Consider the following 18315-nt stretch of genomic DNA (forward strand, 5'->3'; position numbering starts at 1 on the left):
AACCAGTTTACACACAACAAATTGTTTTTTGTTATGACATATCTATATATATGATACAGTTATATATTTCTCATTTCTATGATAAATTTGCATAATTATAATAAAAATTAGTAACAGTTGCAATAAGGAAAATGAAATTAACGAATCAGAATTTAGACTGATGTAATTGTTACTTATAATACCTGCAACACGTAACCAGTACTTCCTACTCCCTCAGTGTTCTGTTAAACAGTAACTGCACAATAAATCTTCTTTTTCTTTTCCCGATAAAACACAATCATAAGCATTTGCCAAAATCAATCCTGTATCAAACAGCACGAGAGTACAATATCTAGAACTTCCTGATCTGAAACAATTATTTTTTTCTAGATATATAAGAAAAGGGAATAACTTCATACCAATTCCTTTTTTTCAGAGCTGTTCTGTCACAATATTTTTCAAAACAGAGCACAGAACTGTGAGACTGAACTGTAACTCTGCTGATGCTTGGGGAGCTTGGCTTGAACACACACAGACCCTCCCCTAACCCAGCAAAACAAAGGGTACAAACATTCAGGTCACTGCAGTTCCTCATCCCTCAAGGTGAGCAAGCACTTCTTTCCGAGCTATCAACTTCAATATACTGTTAAATTCAGTAATTTACAGGGGCTCTGTAGTAGTTCACAGGTTTAGTAGTTTACAGGTTCTCCCCCCATATTAATTATGAGAACATCTTGTCATTTGCACAAATAGTGTGAAATAAAAGCAATTTGAATTTCCACAGAGAGCTGTGGGCTTGCTCGAGGCTATTGCCCTGCCTGGTGAGTACCGTGCTTTTGTGAGCAGCTGGGAACATGGTCCACTCCAAAACTCTCAATCTTCAGGCCCTGACAAAGGCAAGGCTTGACAAGCTGACAAAACATGACATCTTAATGAGGTTTCTTTGCAAGTGTTACTGGACAGTCCACACCAGAAGCTGGAGTCGGGGGCAGGGCTGGAGAAGAATGTGAGGCTGTAGAGAACAGTGTTCCTCACTTGGACAATTCCTGGCTGATCCTCCAACCAGCTTCTTACAGATTTTAGTGCACATGTTAAATTGGCATGATACATAAAAGAAATTTTGGCTACAGCTCTGTTAGTACTGAAACATTCTTAAATGAAACATTTTGATTTAAAATACCCACAATTAAGCTTGCAACCTGTCTCCATGTGCTCTCTATAACATGTGTTTCCCAAAACAGGATATACTGCACATACGACTACAAGAAAAGATATAGCCAATTACCTTAAACCCTTACCTATTATCACTTAATAGCTGATATTATGATAGAAAATGGGGCCACAAGCTGGAGTGTTCTTCTAGTCCCAGCTATCAGGTATTTCACACAATATGAAATTTGTCTTAAGTGTTGCGCTCTAGATGGGTTTGCCTACAAAGAGGGGCTCATAGGCAAGTAGGGAACAGAAAGTATGAATAAATTGGTGACTTAATTTCACCCACAGAAATCAGTATCAGAGTCTTGTGGGGGAAAAAAAGAAAAGCGCTCCAAACAATTCTCAAATCTGCGGCCCAGCTTTAACTCAAAAAGCTGCGTTTTTATTACACAAGCGATTCCTCCTGGAATCAGACACGGAGCGAGAGGATCAGGTAATTTCCAGGAGCCGCAGGCAGAGCAGCGCGGCGGGCCGTGCCGCCCCCGGCAGGATGCGCTGCCCAGCCCGCCGGTACCTGCCGGGGCAGCGGGGGCGGTGCGGGGCCGTGCCCGCCCCCGGCCCGCGCCCCGGGGGAGGCCGGCAGCTGTCGGCGGGTGGGAGGCGTCTGCAGCTGGAAAACAGCAGCTCCGCTTGCTGATCAGATTTGGGGGTGGGGTGGGAGGTGTGTGTGGGAAAAGCCGAGCGATGGATCTTCCCTTCTTTTGACAACACTCTCCTCTTCAGGACTAAGTCTGCACTGGGGGAAATTAACTGCGAGGGAGAAGCGCTAATCACACCTCCGAGCGGGAGCCAACTCCCGGGAGCAGCGTGTGCCGCCAGCCCCAGGATATTCCCTGCCTCCAACCTGAAGTGATCCCTCCTGGAACGGTTCAGTCGCGCCTGCAGTTCACCTTTGCCTGCAGTTAACCAGCGTGCAATTTGGGTTTAATGGAGCTGGGTTTATTGTTCCTCTTTGGACTTACGATTACGTCGACTGCAGGTAACGTGAATTTCTTTCTTTCTTTGCCCACTTCCACGCATGCACACAAAGAAAGGCTGGGTGGTTTTTTGTGTTGCCTTTTTTCCCCCCTCCTTCCAAAAGGCTGTAAGCAGCAGCCCACTCCGGTGCGCTGTAAGGAACGGGACTGCGAATCCATCCCTTGGCCGCCCGTGGTTTACCCCGACCCGGCGGGCTGGCGCTGCAGCCCGGGGCGCGCACGAACATAACGGTGCTGCCCGCGGGGAGCGGGGCCGGGCCCGGGGGGCTGCGGGCGGGGGCGTTCGGGCTCGGGGTTTGCCGGGGTTTGCCGGGAGCTGAGCGCGGCTCTTGCAGGGACCGCGCTGCCCCGGCCCCGCTCCGCGCTGCCGGCGGCCGGCCCGGGACACCGCGAGCGCGACGAGAGCGGAGCGGCGGCGGCCGCGGGCGGCAGGGCCAGGGCGGACGGCGGAGCGCTGCGGCACCGGGCCCGGCGCTGCACTTGCTACACCTACAAGGACAAGGAGTGCGTGTACTACTGCCACCTCGACATCATCTGGATCAACACCCCCGAGTGAGTGCGGGAAATGGCGGGCGGGGAGCGGGCGGGGCAGCCGCGGGGACCCCGCGGGGCGGCCGCAGGCGGGGCGGGGGGAGCGCAGCGCAGCCCCCGAGCTGCCCCCGCGGCACCTGCCCGGCCCGGACGGGTGACAGGAGGGAACAGCGGCCATTGCCCACCAGAAATGCGCTTCTAATAACTCACCCGCCGCGAGAGCAGCAATAGTGTGCGTGCGTGCAGCTGTACTAGTTTTGATACCAATTAGCGTGGAAAAATACCGAGACGTTAAGATAATGTTTGAAAAATTCAACATGCCAGATTTTAAGATGTTACAAAAGAAAGCCTTTTACAACTGTGCTCTGCGGAAACGCAAGCTTTTGTTTGAACTCGTAATAAAAACAAATTTTGAAGCCGTTTCCCCTGGATTGGAAGTTCTGAGCTCCACACGTGCAGAAAAGCTGCTCTGCTGTCTGCACTGACAGCGCTTAATGGGGAGAAAGCATCCAGGAAGAGTGACACTTTGCCTACATCCCAAAGGTTAGGGGCCTCCTTTTCCTACACCACTGTATATATCCTGTCTTGCTGAGTAACCAAAACAGACCTCAGATTTGTAAAGATTCTCCCAGGCTAAGAGGTTCCTGTAGCAACCACAGCGATCAGTTCAGTACAAAAATAATCAGGACATCAGATGAACCTGAGAACAAATGACTTCAAGAATTCAAGATTTTCAGACTCTGGGGTGTGAACTTGAAGTATTCCGGTGACTAAAGTCTGGGAACAGTTGTAATGATTTAGATCTGCCTTTGAATCGATTGCAAAGCTTTTAATGAGATTAAAATAACAAAAGGAGTAGAAAAATAGAAAGTAGCCATAAACTAGGTTAAGTCAAATGGGGTTTAGGGCACTTAATTTGTAAATTCACGTGTGTGTCTTGGCTAGAGGCCATGTCTGATGACGTCTTTTGAACTTCTACCAACCTGTGAGTATCATGTATTCACACAAGTCATTCAATTCTTTGAGTTCCATACCTGCACTAATCCACCCCAGGATTACTTAGGGTTATTTTAGCCAAATATTTATGACTCAGTAAATTTAAGTCAGACCTCACCAGTGAAAATGGGGGAATGACATTCCTTTTCCCCTACGCACTGAATAAATAGACTTCTGCTAATTTTAAACACACACTCCTCTTTTTTTAAAGTTTTTTTTAGGATATCCTTTTTTAAGTCTACAGGACTTACAATTTTCATTCCACTGCCAAAATTATTTAGTGTGCATTAATTCAATTATATGGAAAATTTTCCCACATGAAAGTTTTGTGCCAGTATCACTAAAGAAAGAACAAAAAGTTATGAAACAAGGCATATAATGTTTACATAATACCTGTAGAATTGGCACTGAAGTCTGTATAATAGTCCAAATATTAAACAGTTGGGGTTCTAAGTCTTTGCTTTCTTTACTGACGTTGTACATGAAATAGCAGCAGATCTGTAAAGTCTATCCCCACTGGGAATAGGTTAACCTGAAATGATTTAATGTGAGGACTAGGAAATCGCCTTTTTATAATTTTTATTCTATATGATGGGATGTTTCTATGCAAACCATGGAATGAATACATTCAATTTCAATATTAATTATTCACACAGAATAATACATTTTTAGCTCCAAAGACATGAACTTGTACAACCTAACAACACTGTTGGAACTGAGTGAATTGAACCTCTGAGGTTGACAAAGAGTGGGTGGATGATGGTGAAATTAGCCTGGAATTAGTCCAGCAGGGATTGAATTTCCTGAAATCTGTCTGAACTGGACAGCTTTGCTGTCCTGCTCCATGGACAGGTGACAGAGGTACAAAACTCTTGCTGAAACAGCACAGTTGTGATTTTCAGAAATCCCAGGATTCTTCCTAGGAATGCTCCCAAGGCAGAGGTAAACATTAAATTAAATGTATTGGATATTTTGAACCCTTTCAGTGCAACAGGAGCAGGATTTAAGATTCTATGTGCCATGAACAGGCACTAATTCTGCTCTGGTGCTTGATTTGGAATAACATCTCAGGAAGTCAAGAGGTTCTTTGGGATGTGAATGAGGGGAACCAGGCCTGCTTGGGCAATTTAATATCCTGAGCAACTTACACTGCTTCTTTGAAATGCAAGTAAACGGGATGTGTACAGACTGGCTGTTTGTAAAAGGGGCTTTTACATTGCTCTTGTACACATGTTGTGGAAAGTTTTTGTATTTACTAAAACTTTGGCTCCAGTGCAACTTGGAGGATCATACACACAGTGAGAGGCCAAAATGTTGGTGTTAAAGTTTGGAGAAGTTTTCCTGACATCTGTTGATTCTGGTATTTTTCTTGCTTATTTATATTTTTCCCCACTACATCAAACCCTACAACTGCTTCTTATTTTTTTCTTTCCCCTCCGACTTATTTATTTCACTTTATTGCTTCTTGTTCCCCACAAAATTTCCTCAGTACTTTCTGTTTTCAGTCTACTTTTGCCTCAATACTTTAAATACAAACTTTAATTTCTTCTCTGGTTTCTTCTGCTTTTCCCAACAGGAGCTGTTAAGCATTGTTGTAATATATTCAAAACAAATCTTGGTCATGGTCTCTCCTCCTTTTCTGGAAAAGCAGTTAAAGTTTTTATTGAAGCTGTTGGAGGCAGAGTGACAATAGAAGGTCTATTTCTATCCCTGCTGAGAAACCACTTAGATCAGCAGGGTGACAGTTGTAGAAAAGCACAAAATTGCAGAATGTGGAGCCTCTGACTCCCTACAGCTTTCACCAATTAAATGAGAAATTATCTCTGCACACATGTTTTGAGTATTGCTCTATACTTGACTGTGAACCACTGCTGTTAGTCCAGACCACGAGGAGCACCAGTGTTGGTTTGATATAGTGAGTCTTTCATTCTGGGAGCAGTGGGAAAGTGGAAAAGAGGATGACCTAAAGAAAGGCAGGTAAGTCAGAAGAGAATAATGCAATTATGTGGTGCAGACAAACAAGGGTTGCATAACAAAGGTAATTAAAAGCTGGCAAACTATTCTCACTGATAAGATTGATTAGCCAGGAATTAGTTTGCAATGTATTTTTTTTTTGTCAAGTGATTAATTATGCTTATCTTGTTCTATAGCTACAGACACATTTTAAATAATGAATTATCCTTTAAACAGCACCCACTGACGTAATACAGGCACAGCTTGATGCTTAATTTTATAAGTTAAAGAAGAAAATATAGGCAAGGAAGAAAATATGGGCATGACTACTTTTAGATCTGCTCTTCTTCAGAGGGGTACAGATGTACAACTGAGATTGTACATCCAACAGCAATAATAACAATTAATGATAGTTCCTTCTGTTAATAATGTTAATGTTGCTGCATGAAGCTCTGGCAATGCTCAGAATGATGAGTGATGGATTAAAAGGGTGACAACTCCTAAGAAAGTGCTACTATCATGAGGGCACAGACACTCAAGTGGTCCTAAATTCTAAAATAAATGAGCATCTATGGCAATAATCCAGACATTTCCAAAGGAGAATTCCTCACTCAAACTAAGCACCAAAAATAAGAACATTTCTTTTGAAGGGTCTGAAACAAAGCAAAAGTGTTTTTTTTCTTTCCTAAATGACATGTCATTTTGGTATTTGTTATTATGTTCAAAAGAGGAGTGAATGAAATTCTGTGACCACACTGTAAAGAGCAGTTACATGATGTTCTAAGAGTTCTTTCTGCCAGTTACATAAATTTCTGAATCAGGCACATTGGATGGACAAAGAGAAAGGCAGATTTTGGTCTAACACTGTGTTGCTGCTCTGATCCTCTGTACCTAACACAGGTTCAGTTTCCTCTGGGGGAGGGCAGGGACAGGGAGAGGATTTGTGTCTGCCTTTGCTGTGTGGGACACACTGGGAGAGGATCTGCTCACTGTCCCTTGCTGTGGGAGCAAATGGGGACACTGGAAGGATCTGATGTTTTGTCACTTAATAAAAAATTTTGTTTCTGTGACTCAAGCAAGTCAGATAATCCTTAGCAACAAGTTAGCTCCAGATAGTGCCCAACTGAAATGTGTTTTCCTGACCTCAGGTGACACTGGCTGAGGTGAGAAAGGCTTTTCAGACACTTGTGGCTGTGTCTGTAAGTGATGATGAATGGGTTTGTCAGGAACTAAACAGCCTGAGCAGATCCCACCTGCACCCAGCTCTCCAGCAAATAAGAGTTAATGATCTTTGCTCTTTACTGACTTAGGTTACCATCAGAAAATCATCTCAGAATGGAAACAATCTGTAGCCTATCATCACTTCACTCACAGTTTTGCTCACACACACACAGATGATGTCTCAGGATGGTGTTCCAACAGAGAAGATTTAATACAACCCAGGGCTTAAAACTGCACGTGCTGCTGGCCAACTTTTCCTTCATAACATCTTTTTGTTACCTGCATCTCTTTGGTGACTGAATTTTGTTGAACAGAAGCCCACATAACAAAATTTAAGATACTTTTAATCCTTATGAACATTAAGTGATGTTCTAAATTATCATAATTACCTCAATTCTGGATAAGTCTATTCATCATTAAATAAGTATGAGTGATGTATTGGTGTGAAGTATTTTACTGGAAATAAAAGTACACAGCTAAAGATCTCTTGTTCAGCAGAACAATTAAGCAGGTGCTTATAAACTCTGGATCAGATTGAGAATCTCTGCTAGGCAGAGGCATGATGATAAAACAGTGGCTGCCAGCCAGGAAGCTCAAATAAGGAAGCTGATCTGTCAGCTGAACAGTGCACATGGTTAACCTTCAGAACCAAGTGCCAAAACTGAAATGATGAATCTTTGTTGAGTTGATTTTATTTTTCTGAATGAAGCTCGCCCTGATTTTGCAATCTTTACTGTCCATGGGAACATGTGGAATCTGTTTGTCTTGCAAAATCTTCATGTGAAATGAAGAATATCTCAATTAGATTTACTGAACATAGTAACAGGCTCCTGCTGTAATTGTTATACTTTATTGTGGACAAACTGATTTGATTTTAGGCCTCTCTATTTAAAGAGATATGATTACATTTTAAAATGTGTACTGATCTCACACTTTCAGTGTCTCACTGTCTGAAGTGTGCTCATAGCTTGCATCATGCCCCCCTCAGTCTAGAAGTAGAATATTTCCTCTGAGTTTACTGCCAGTACTCCCAGCACTGATGTTTCACAGCAATCTCAGGAAGATTTGAAAGGATTTGGCTCTGCTGTTCCAATCCCACATCCCTGCAGGAGCTGGCCCTGAGAAGATGAGGTCAGGGATGAGACATGCTGATAGCCAGGGCTTTGAAATTTCACCACTGCTGCTCCTGCTGGTCTAATTCTAAGAATAAACACTCTTGAGGGCTGTCAAACCACAGTCACTTTCGCCAGTCTTACATTTTAACACCATGTGTTTATTTTCCCCTGGGTTTTTGTTTTATTTGTTTTTAAACCAGTGGTGGGGTTTGAACTCTACAGGCTGTGGTAGAGAGGTAGGAACATGCAGTAGTGTGTGTTCCTTGTGTGCACTGCTGGGGTGGCTTCTGAAGCAGCAATAAGTACTCTGAATTTTAGTTTGAAAAAATCTTAATTTGATTAATTTCATCCATATCTCCCAGCTGCTCTGCCTTTTGGGCTTTACCTCAGTGGTTTTGTGCCACTGGTAAATGGTAAGAACCACTTACTGATAGTGCTGACTGCCAGTTAGAGGCAGAAAAGGAATAATGTGAATTTGGGCCTGACAGACAGAAGATGCTGCTCCAAATTTTACTTATTTCTTTAAATTAATGATTATATATCTTGTAATGGGGCTGGGAGCAGATTGGGATTGACATGAGGCACTGAAGGAGATGCTGAGAGTTTTGAGAGAGGTATTTCTGTGACACACTGCCTCAGTTTATTAGGGCAGGTGAGCTCTACCCAGCCTCTCTGGGGGTTTGGGGTGTTAATGGACACCCCCAGGCGTGATTCATATTGTTTACCCCAATAAATATACCCCAGCTTTTCACTCCACAACTCAGATATTGTTCTGACCATTTTGAGAAACAGAACCTGTAACACCCCTTGGGCAGCTGCCGGAGGAGGATGGAGGGTGATAAACAGCTCCAGATTCTCACAGAGCCTGACCTGGGTACCAAGAAGCCCCAGGGGGAGGAAAATCAGAGAACTCACGTGGTCAGTGAACCTGAGATGAAGCAGGTGTGTGCAATCCTTGGCTTATTACCTAAGTTAGCTGTAATTAATAAGCTAAAACTAATTGGCATCCTTGCAAATTAGCAAATATTAATTAAAAGATAAGATAGCAAGGTCAGGGAGGTGCATCTTTTTGGATGATAGGAGCCTGTTCAGTATCTAGGAGCACTGAGCACTACTAAATTGAGGATGCAGGAAAGAAAGGTGTGGCAATAAGTGATAAAAGTTTCATCTGAAAATAGCTTTAACTTCAAAAAGCTACCCAGAAAAAGTGCCACTTCTGAGAATGTGGACAGGATGACCAAATCAAAAAGACAGGCTTCCTTTGGAGATGTTTTACTCCTTAAATAATGGTAAGGATGGGTTAATATGGGAGGTGCCTCTATTGTGAGCTCCTAAAAACCCCACAGGTTACAGGAAGAGCTGGAGCCAACTTCCAGAGCAGCCAATGATCTCTTCATCTGTAAAGCTACACACTGCTACTGCAGTGCCTTTATATTGAAATACACACAGAAATATCTGTTATTTCCCCAGGCATCATCCTTCATTCTGGGGACATTTTGTTTCTCTTGGAGAATGGTAAATTTTGTTTCCTTTCCTCTCAGTGGTCCTTACAGGGATCCCATACATTTTGGGATTGTCTGAAAGCACTGTTGGGAGCCTTGCTGGCCTGGATGTGTGCCAGAAAATATATTGGCTGAATCCTGAAATCACAGCATCTAAGATGATTGCTGCAACCCCCTCATCCCTTTGTTTAGGCTGAAACTCCCCAGTGCCCTGGAGGTATCCTCTGTGTTTAAGTGGCTGGGAAAGTAGAAAATAATAGCAGCTCATAGATCAATTATAAAATAGCATGAGAAAGTCAGCCACATGTTATAAAATTAAAATAAACCAATTGGATTTGTCTGCCTGAATTCTGAGCCTTCACTGTGAGTGGGGGACAGCAGGACTCAGGCAAATTTTCTTTCCCAATTCACCCTGAAGATATTAATCCTTCAACAGGCAATTTTCTTCTGTGGAAGATTTTCACTGTTTCAGAATGGCTGTTCAGTGGAAAAATCACTTGATACCAATTGCTTGGTACTTCCTCTCTTTTTTCAACAAACAAATGCCCATTTCTGTTAATTCAGGGCAAAACCTTCCTCCAAGAGCTAGCTGGCTCTTAGGGGGAGAGCTTTTCTAATTGTGTTGTGGACATGAAGTACACAAATAATCTAGGTTATTTCAGCCTCTGTTACCCAATCTGACAAGAACACACTGTGCTATGATTATTTCCATGCTGCTCTGTTATACATGTGATTATCTTCAGTTCATTTTCTGTTGCACTGACTAATCATAATTACCACACATGGAATAATTGCAAGTACTGGAGAATTGTAATAGTTTTGTTGGGGCTTTTTTGCATACAGAGTGAAGAACAAATAGCTTATACTATAGAAGCAATTATTTCCTTAAACTCAGACCTTCTCTTTGTTAGAAAATGCTTAAGAACTGAGACCTTTATGCACCCACAGGCTGGCTGGAGTAATCATAGTGAACCTCCCAAAAGAGTGTAATGCCTCAGAAATCACAGATTTGGGTGTTGCCAATCAGATACCAGTTCAAAGAAGTATCTTGGAAAGGCTGATTCAGAAACGTCTAGGTTTGCTTATTCTCCACTTTGTAGAGAAGAAAGGCATAAAAGACTCACAGAACACCTTAGCTGCAAATATATCTTAAACTCATAATCATTTACTTCAGGAGAATTTTATTCTCCTAAAGGAAGAAATGCTGCATACTGAGTTAAAAGTCAGGAATTCAAGTTTTCTTGTGAAATGTAAACCTTAAAAAATTAATTAATTAAAAACCTGTGGATGCTGCAGAGAAATTTCCTAAAAAATTAGTAAATGGCTTGGCCAGTACTTTGTCCAGGGACTGGGTCTTAAAAGCAACTGGTGGTTCAGGATCCCCCCAGTTCTGCCTCTGCCCCAGCAGCTGATGTTTATCTTCACTGAGGGGACACAAAGTGCCCTGTGCATATACAATTCATCAAACTCTTTGTGATTATTGTTGGAAAGACTTTGGGTTGCTTTTGAAGTGTATTTTTTTTTAGTTTGAATTTTTAGATTAGAAGCCAAAACCAGGCATATTTGGGGTATTGTATTTCTATCTCTGATTGGCAAATCTGCCCATTACCTTACACAAAAACTTCATTCTGGTTAAAATCTTTGAAACTTGAAACACTTGAAAATGTCATTGCATTGGCACATGTTGCTGGTCCACTGAGAATGAAGCAGCCTTGAATACATTTTCTAAGCTATGAAGCATAATGTACTTAATTAGAAAGATCAGAAGAAGTATCTAAACTATCACTTTCCTCCTTTGCTTAAGGCTGTGATTCATGGCTCTTATCACTTGTAATTATAATTATATCCTCCCCTCCTCCCTGTTTGCTGGAATTTACTGTCTCCTAGGAAAGGCAGCAGATTGGTAATGGGCCCCTTCCTCAGTCACTGGAGTTCACACAGGGATGGACTGAGGTAAAAGCAAAAGTTGATGACATTTCTGCTTGGTCCATTAATTTGCCAATTGCAGCAATTAAGAATAAAACTCGTGTCCTTCTTTCTCTCTGGCTATTCAGGCAGAGCCTCTGACTCAGGGAAAACTGTGGCTCAGTCCCACAGAGCTTTTGGTAAAACTTAACTTTAGAGCAAAAAAGCCCAGTATCATATTTTGAAAGAGTGAACTTTTGAAGAAGGAACCACTTTAAATAATGAGAATAACATATTACAGTGTTTTATGTCTCATTAGCTCAATGTAGGATGACATCTGCAAAAGCTGCAAGAAACTTCTTTATGCCCTGGCAAACTATCTGTCATTAAACAGGGCTCTCACATTGTCTAAAACACACAAAATTCATCTTTCCATTTCAGTCTCTGTTGGAGCAGGAAGTTGAATAACAGAATTTTACCAGACACTTTTCGTAGAGGGTTTGCCACTATTAAAAATAAAGGAACTTTCCCCCACTCCTGCCTCTAAATACCAGTTCTTACTTCATAAAAAACATGAATGTGTAAAAAAATATGACCATGGAGCAATTATTTATGTCAGGAGTTCCCTACATTAGCCATTTCACATTCACTATTGTAAAGCAGATGTCAGTATAGAATTATTAATACTCTTAAATTATAAAATGGGACTTGCTCCTAATCCTAAAGGCAACAAAAAGCTTTTTAAATGATGGTTTGAGAAGGGAGGCCAAAATCAAGTCCTAAAGTCTTTTAAGACAAATGTGGGTGTTCTTGGTCTCTCCCAGTGTCCCGGCATAGGAGTTATGTGGTGAAAATAAGGAACATTTTCTGCATGGAGGCAGACCAGGACCTGCTGGAGAAAAACCATCCCTGGGCTCTGAACACAGAAGCATTGCTTGTGATTTCTCTCTCTCAGGATGATTTTAGGATCAACCTAGCTCTGACAGGTTCAGGCTGTGAAAGACAAGGTGCACTGGTACAAATGTACTAGGAGTGCAGAGACTTGAATAAATGATTTGCATCAACTGTACTGATGTTGCATCAAAAATTGTTGTAGAGATTAGGAAAATAATGTTTCTGAACCTTTCAGCCCACCATGTGTGTGGGAAAATGGAAAATTTGCAGCTTTCCCATTAGCAGCCTAATGATGTTTTTATGAAAGCAAATGAAAGAAGCAGAGCTATGTGAAGGTAGTGGTTCCAGACTCATTATTCAGGCTTTGTTCTGTAACCTTTCTGTAACCTTTCTAGATTGACTCTGACTTCCTCTTCCCTGTCTTTTTCTTTTCTATTTTTTTTCCACTCCTCCCCTCCTCTTTCTTGCTTTTGAACATGAGATTCTCTTCAGATTTTTAGCACTTGTGGATTTGTGGCTTGCTTAGCCCATCCCTCAAGTCCTCAGGAACTTTTATGAGTCTCTAGAAGTTTCATGGGGAGTACAGCTGCTGTTGATTGAGATTCTTTAACAGCTTGGAAGAGAGTAATTTATGACATCAATTCAAACTATCCAACTCTTTGTGGGGATTTTAGCAGGCAGTGATGAACCATGTCCTTTTCTGATAGGAATATTGACCATAACCCATTAAAGAGCAAATCATGCAGGGAAATACAGAGAGGTACCTCCTAATATTTCTTGGTGTGCTGCAGCACAGAATAGGGTCTCTCACAGAAAGGTAGAACCATACAAGGAGGATTGTGTGGGAATTTCTTGCATTTTTAACTCCAGGGGTCATTCGAAACTTGATGCAGTAAATGAGTCATGCTGACAGTTTTCTCAATTTCTCAATGATAAAATTAATGACAAGTCAGACTCAGAACCATGAACTACATGAAAACTACACAATGTTACTGATCTGGTGAAATCAGCACAGCTCCTCTGTCCCTTCAGGCCAGCCAAGGCTCTGAATGTGACAGATTTTGTGCATTGGCTGGGGAAACCAACACAACACAGGAATAAGGAGTAAAATAAATTATAACCTGGGGATGTATTTGCATCACCTCTTAGGTATCCCAATTTTTTTTTCTAGTAGTGTATCTGCCAATTAATCCTTCCAGTAGAGCTGACTGCTAATTCATAACTTGGTGAAAGCCTGAGTGTATGGAGCAGAAGTTATGATCTGGTCCAGGGAGAACTTAGATGAGCACAGGGTTTGATTTTTCTGCCTCTATTTATTGCTTTCCATCAACAGATCCCTTCACTAAACTAGAAAAGAGGTGGAACATAATTTTAATTGGTTCCTGTGTGATTCTCACCACAGGAGGACTGTGCCCTATGGACTGTCTAACTACAGAGGCAGCTTCAGAGGCAAGAGGAGCACAGGGCAGAGCCAGAGCGCTCCCCAGCCCTCGCCGCGCTGCTCCTGTTCGGATGCCCATGACAAGCAGTGTTTGCAGTTCTGCAGAAGAATGCAGGACAGAAGGAGGTGAGTCACTTTCCTTGTCACTTCTACCTGGCCACATGATGAGGCATTTCATGGAGATAAATTAATTAAGATGCATTTATCAAGAGGAAGTGATTAAAAGGTATTGATTTTAAATAATCTCCCCTCTGCAGTTGTGGTGGGTTAACCCTGGCCAGCAGCCAAGCACTTCCACTGATGCTTGTTCACTTCCCCTTCAGTGGGATGGGGGAGTGAACAGGAAGAAAAAAAGCAAGAGAACTCCTGTGTCACATCACAGTTTAATAAGTGAAGGAAAGAGGCCAGAGCCAGCCAGCACTGCTCGGAATTTTCTTTTTTTCTGTTTCTTTTTATGATGTGGTGATTTTGAAACAGCAGATCTGTCCAGATAGGTGCATGCTGAACATTGCACTGATCTAGAATGTTTTATGCAGTCTAACAAAGAGCATGACATTGCCTAAACTTGTCACTGTGTTCTCATCAATGTCCCCATAGATGAAATGACAATCTCTATTCTACAGAAATCATGGATCAATGAAAAAGACAGAGGAGAAAGACCAATGCAGGGAAGAGGAACACAATTTTGTTCAGTAGCACAGAGAGTCTGGAGGATTCTGAACAAATCAGGTATGTTACAGACGCTTAATGTTAAAAATAAATATTCACTTTCCATAAATGTTCTTTGTATTGTAGAACCCTTAATTCTTTCAACTGAATATTATCACTCCTTCCTAAATTAGGGGCAAAATTTGGCTCATGAGTTGTTTGGGTGTTTGGGTTTTTTTTCCTTATTTAATTTTTAAAATAAACTTTACTATACACAGAACTGCTACAGCCTTTCTTGTGTTGATGTAACCCCTTCAAAAGTTGGATTATTTGGCTATAAGCCAATACATATTTTAGCTTTTTTTTAGGACAAGGGCTGTTCCTGTCCATCATGTTTTTCCTCATTTAGCACTGCAGCAAATTAACCTACACATCCCAGTGCAGTGCTCCAGTGAAAGCTGAAGTGTTAAGGGAAAGAAACAGGAAAAACTTTGTGGAAGAAGTATCTGGAGGGAAAAGTAAATCTGCTTTTGTTGTCAGGTATGAGGAGGTTACTGTGACCCAGTAGCCAGTTTCAAATATTGCCACTTCTAAAAAAGTCACACCAATACCCCAAATTCTTTGCTATGAAGGGAAACACTTGGATTAGAAGTCCCCAAGCTGAATTTGTTGCTGTGATTACTTGAGCAGAGCTAATTAGAGAATGGTGTAGAACTCACTCTGTACACATAACCAAGGAGGGCAACCACAATTATCTCAGCTAACAGGGACTTAGTGCTGAATATTCAACAGTTTGGCTCTATTTGTTTGTTGCTTTGTTTTCTTTAAAGCTTTAACATTTATTTGCTGGAGCTCAGAAACAAGAACTTAAACTACAACTCTCCCTTGAGATGGACAAACTTGATGCTTCAGTGTGATGCCAGTGGAGAATTCAGCAGTAGGCAACACTTCCATTTCAGCAGTGCCCCTCTGAGGGCATGGGAACCTCTATGAAGAAGCTTTTCTCCCCTCGAGAGAGCCTCAGAAAAGGATAACCTTTACCATGTAACCTGGCAGGGAATGTATCACTATTGAGGAAAACTTCAAAGGCAGACCCAAACTTCAGCAATGCAAAGCTTCAGGAAACGTTTTTCTCTGTGATTTAAACAAGTACAATAGAAACTGTTCCACTCACTGTTTGCTCTGTGTCTGAAGATTCCATCCACAGCTCTGTGCAGGCAGCTGCAAGTGGAGAATGAGGAGAGTTAGAGGGAGATTGCCTCTACATCAGTTCTCATTAAGAATAAACAGATACAAAATATTTCTCTTGTTAATGTATGCAAGCCTGAATCATCATATTGTAACTTTGTGGCAGATGTTTAAATGACAGTATCTATGCAGAATAAATATGAATGGCTAATATAAATACTATTATAAACTATAGCAAGTTAAGAGTATACATTGAGTATTCAATAGATTACCTAATTTAGGCACAAGTTATTCCTGCACTTGGAAGTTCCATTCAAACACACTTACAGTGATTATTTGGGGATGCACTGTAGCTGGTGAACAGAACTTCAGTGATTCATCCCAAAGAATTTTCCTACAGATGCAAGGCTAGGAGTGTGGAACTTGATGCCATCAGAGTCATTTCTGTGCTGGCCATTTGCTGTGCCAGGCCCCTACAGGTCACAGCCACAGCACATCTCCTAGGCTTTGCACAAATCCCACCTTTATCTCTCCATTGAAACACCAGCACCAAATAACCCAGAAACCTGGCAATAAGGATTAAATCCAACCCTGGACATTTTTCAGTGTAATCAATTTCTTCAGAAATTATGGACTTATTTTTGCTACAAGGATACAAGAGTAAGCAAAGGAAAAAGAGTAACTTTTGCAAATCCTGTTCTATATTATTTAAAAGGGAGGAAAGCCCTTACTTGTGACATTACAAATTTTTTTGGGGTTTACTGACCTTCATGCAGACTTTCCCCAGGGCACATAGGTTAAACAACAACCCCCTGTTTTTAAATTATATTTTAGAAGAAGAAAGATGGAGACCAAAGGAAAAGTGAAAAGAAATCAACAGTAAAAATATCTATATAGGGCTTAAACCAGTGGTAATAGTTTTTGTTCAAAACAAGAAAGGGAGGTCTTTGCCAAAGCATATGATATATTTTATATATATGTGGATATATTTCATAAATAAATTATTACAGTTATAAAATTAAATATATCTTTCAGTTATTGCATTTGTATCAGTTTCTTACTTGCTGTGTAACTGATTTTGTACATTTATAGAGAATAGATTATTTATTGTATAAAACCACTAGACACACTATTTTTTGGTATTCTTTTTTAAAAGACATTGTATAGTTTTGGGGTTTTTGAAAAAGAATCAGGCTTTGTTATGAAGAATGCCTAATGTTCCTAATGTTCCTTTGTGACCAAAACCTGGAAATTTCTTCCCCTGACAAATCCCTACACCCAGGTCACACAGCTTGCTGCCTTTAAGAGGTTGATAATTCTCCTGACAGTCTGGGAATTGAGTAGGAAAACAGGAGAGCAAACTCTGTGCTAGTAATTATGCATAAAAAGTCATGTTTCAATTTTGTGTCCCTTTTGCTATAAATGTAACCCTCATCTGTCCCCTAACCCTGGGACAAACAAGGCAAAATTTATTTGTCCTGAGAGTTCTTAATGTGGCCAATGTCCCTGGAGTTCAGCTCCAGTCCCAAACACATCCCAGGGCTGAACAAGCTCCAGAGCCTCCTCAGCTCAGCCTGTGCTTGGAATTCTCCTGTCTTCCCCCATGTGAATTCAATTTAAATGTTGCATTTGAAGATGGATTCACACCTTCCCCAGTCCCAAATGCTTTAATTTAGTTTTCAACAATCACAAAAAGGATAAATTTCTAACTGGGTTCTTTCTTTGACATGGAGGCAGATTTAGCCCTTGAGTGGTGGGCTACAGATGTTACTGTTGTGTTTTCTCCTTAGGAAAGAGAAATCCCCCTTTTTTTTTCCTATATGAATTCCACATTGAAGGGGTTTGGTATTGGGACTCTGGTGCCAATGTACCAGTTAATGTGAAAATCAGTCCATTCTGAATACAGCAAAAGAAAGAAAATGAGAAATAATGTTGTGTCAAGTTCAGAAGAAGGAAAATTTAACTGTAGCTATTTCCAAATAAACCTATAAACCACAGAATTTACCTGAAAGTTGTGTGTGCTGGATTCTAGCTTTGAACTATCATTGTTCCATCTGGGAACAGTTAACAACCATGAGAGTTTTTACTTAATTTCATATTTATAGGAAATGTCACCTGTAGCATTTCTCATTGACTCACTTTGCCTAATTTTTAATTTGTACTAGAAGCTGTTAAGCTAATTGGAAGCACAACTCTTTAAAAGTCATAGATAGAAATAAACTCATTTACAACTAATATATGTTTTTAATTAAGAAACAACTCTTAAAATCTGATAAATCATAAAAGGGTTATTTGCAAAAGTTAGAATTAAAGGCTACATCTTTCAACATGTAATGTTAGCATAGTTAGGTGTCCTCAGATTCACTCTTGTTCTGGGATATTATTTTGAGGACATTTGTACTTTTACTTTTGTAACAACAAATTAGTTCCAGTTCTTACTCTACTCAATGTAAAACCATATATGTACAAATCTGCTATAATTCTGTCAGAGTTCCATAGCACTCATTCTAATTCTCAGTACTAAAAGTTCAGTTTTGTGTTGTTAGTAGCAATAAAAACAATAAATGATCAAAAGCACAGAAAACAATGTTGAAAGGAGCTTTGGAAGAATTTAAGTTTTTATCCTCAAGGACATGTGAGTGCAGCCCCCATGCAAAGGGCTGTGAGGGAGAGGAGAGCCCCTTTTTGTTCCCTGTGTTCCCAGAAGGAATTCAAGGAGCTCAGGGCTCACAGCAAAGCCCTTCAGGTGA

At 41.0% G+C, this 18315-nt stretch overlaps 2 protein-coding genes across 2 annotated transcripts in view; one reads left to right on the forward strand and one right to left on the reverse strand.

Annotated features, from left to right (window-relative positions):
- The window catches only part of PRELID3B (PRELI domain containing 3B), a 126362-nt gene that overhangs the window by 57292 nt on the left and 50755 nt on the right, over positions 1 to 18315 (reverse strand). The window contains exon 2 of the mRNA XM_058036039.1: positions 15552 to 15598. The gene's annotated coding sequence lies outside the window, so the exon portion shown is untranslated. The remainder of the gene's footprint in view (positions 1 to 15551; positions 15599 to 18315) is intronic.
- EDN3 (endothelin 3) lies at positions 1855 to 18124 on the forward strand. The gene is made up of 5 exons (XM_058036040.1): positions 1855 to 2173; positions 2507 to 2723; positions 13691 to 13855; positions 14353 to 14458; positions 15208 to 18124. The coding sequence occupies exons 1-4, from the start codon at positions 2122 to 2124 to the stop codon at positions 14423 to 14425; spliced, it is 507 nt and encodes a 168-aa protein (XP_057892023.1). The 5' UTR covers positions 1855 to 2121; the 3' UTR covers positions 14426 to 14458; positions 15208 to 18124.

The sequence above is a fragment of the Melospiza georgiana genome, chromosome 17 (genome assembly GCF_028018845.1).
Source record: "Melospiza georgiana isolate bMelGeo1 chromosome 17, bMelGeo1.pri, whole genome shotgun sequence".
Classification (NCBI taxonomy): Eukaryota; Metazoa; Chordata; class Aves; order Passeriformes; family Passerellidae; genus Melospiza; species Melospiza georgiana.

Coding starts and splice junctions, on each gene's coding strand:
- EDN3 (XM_058036040.1), top strand. CDS start 2,122: ATGGAGCTGGGTTTATTGTTCCTCTTTGGACTTACGATTACGTCGACT. Junction 2,174..2,506: donor TACGATTACGTCGACTGCAG/GTAACGTGAATT, acceptor CGGCTCTTGCAG/GGACCGCGCTGCCCCGGCCC. Junction 13,856..14,352: donor AGAATGCAGGACAGAAGGAG/GTGAGTCACTTT, acceptor TCTATTCTACAG/AAATCATGGATCAATGAAAA.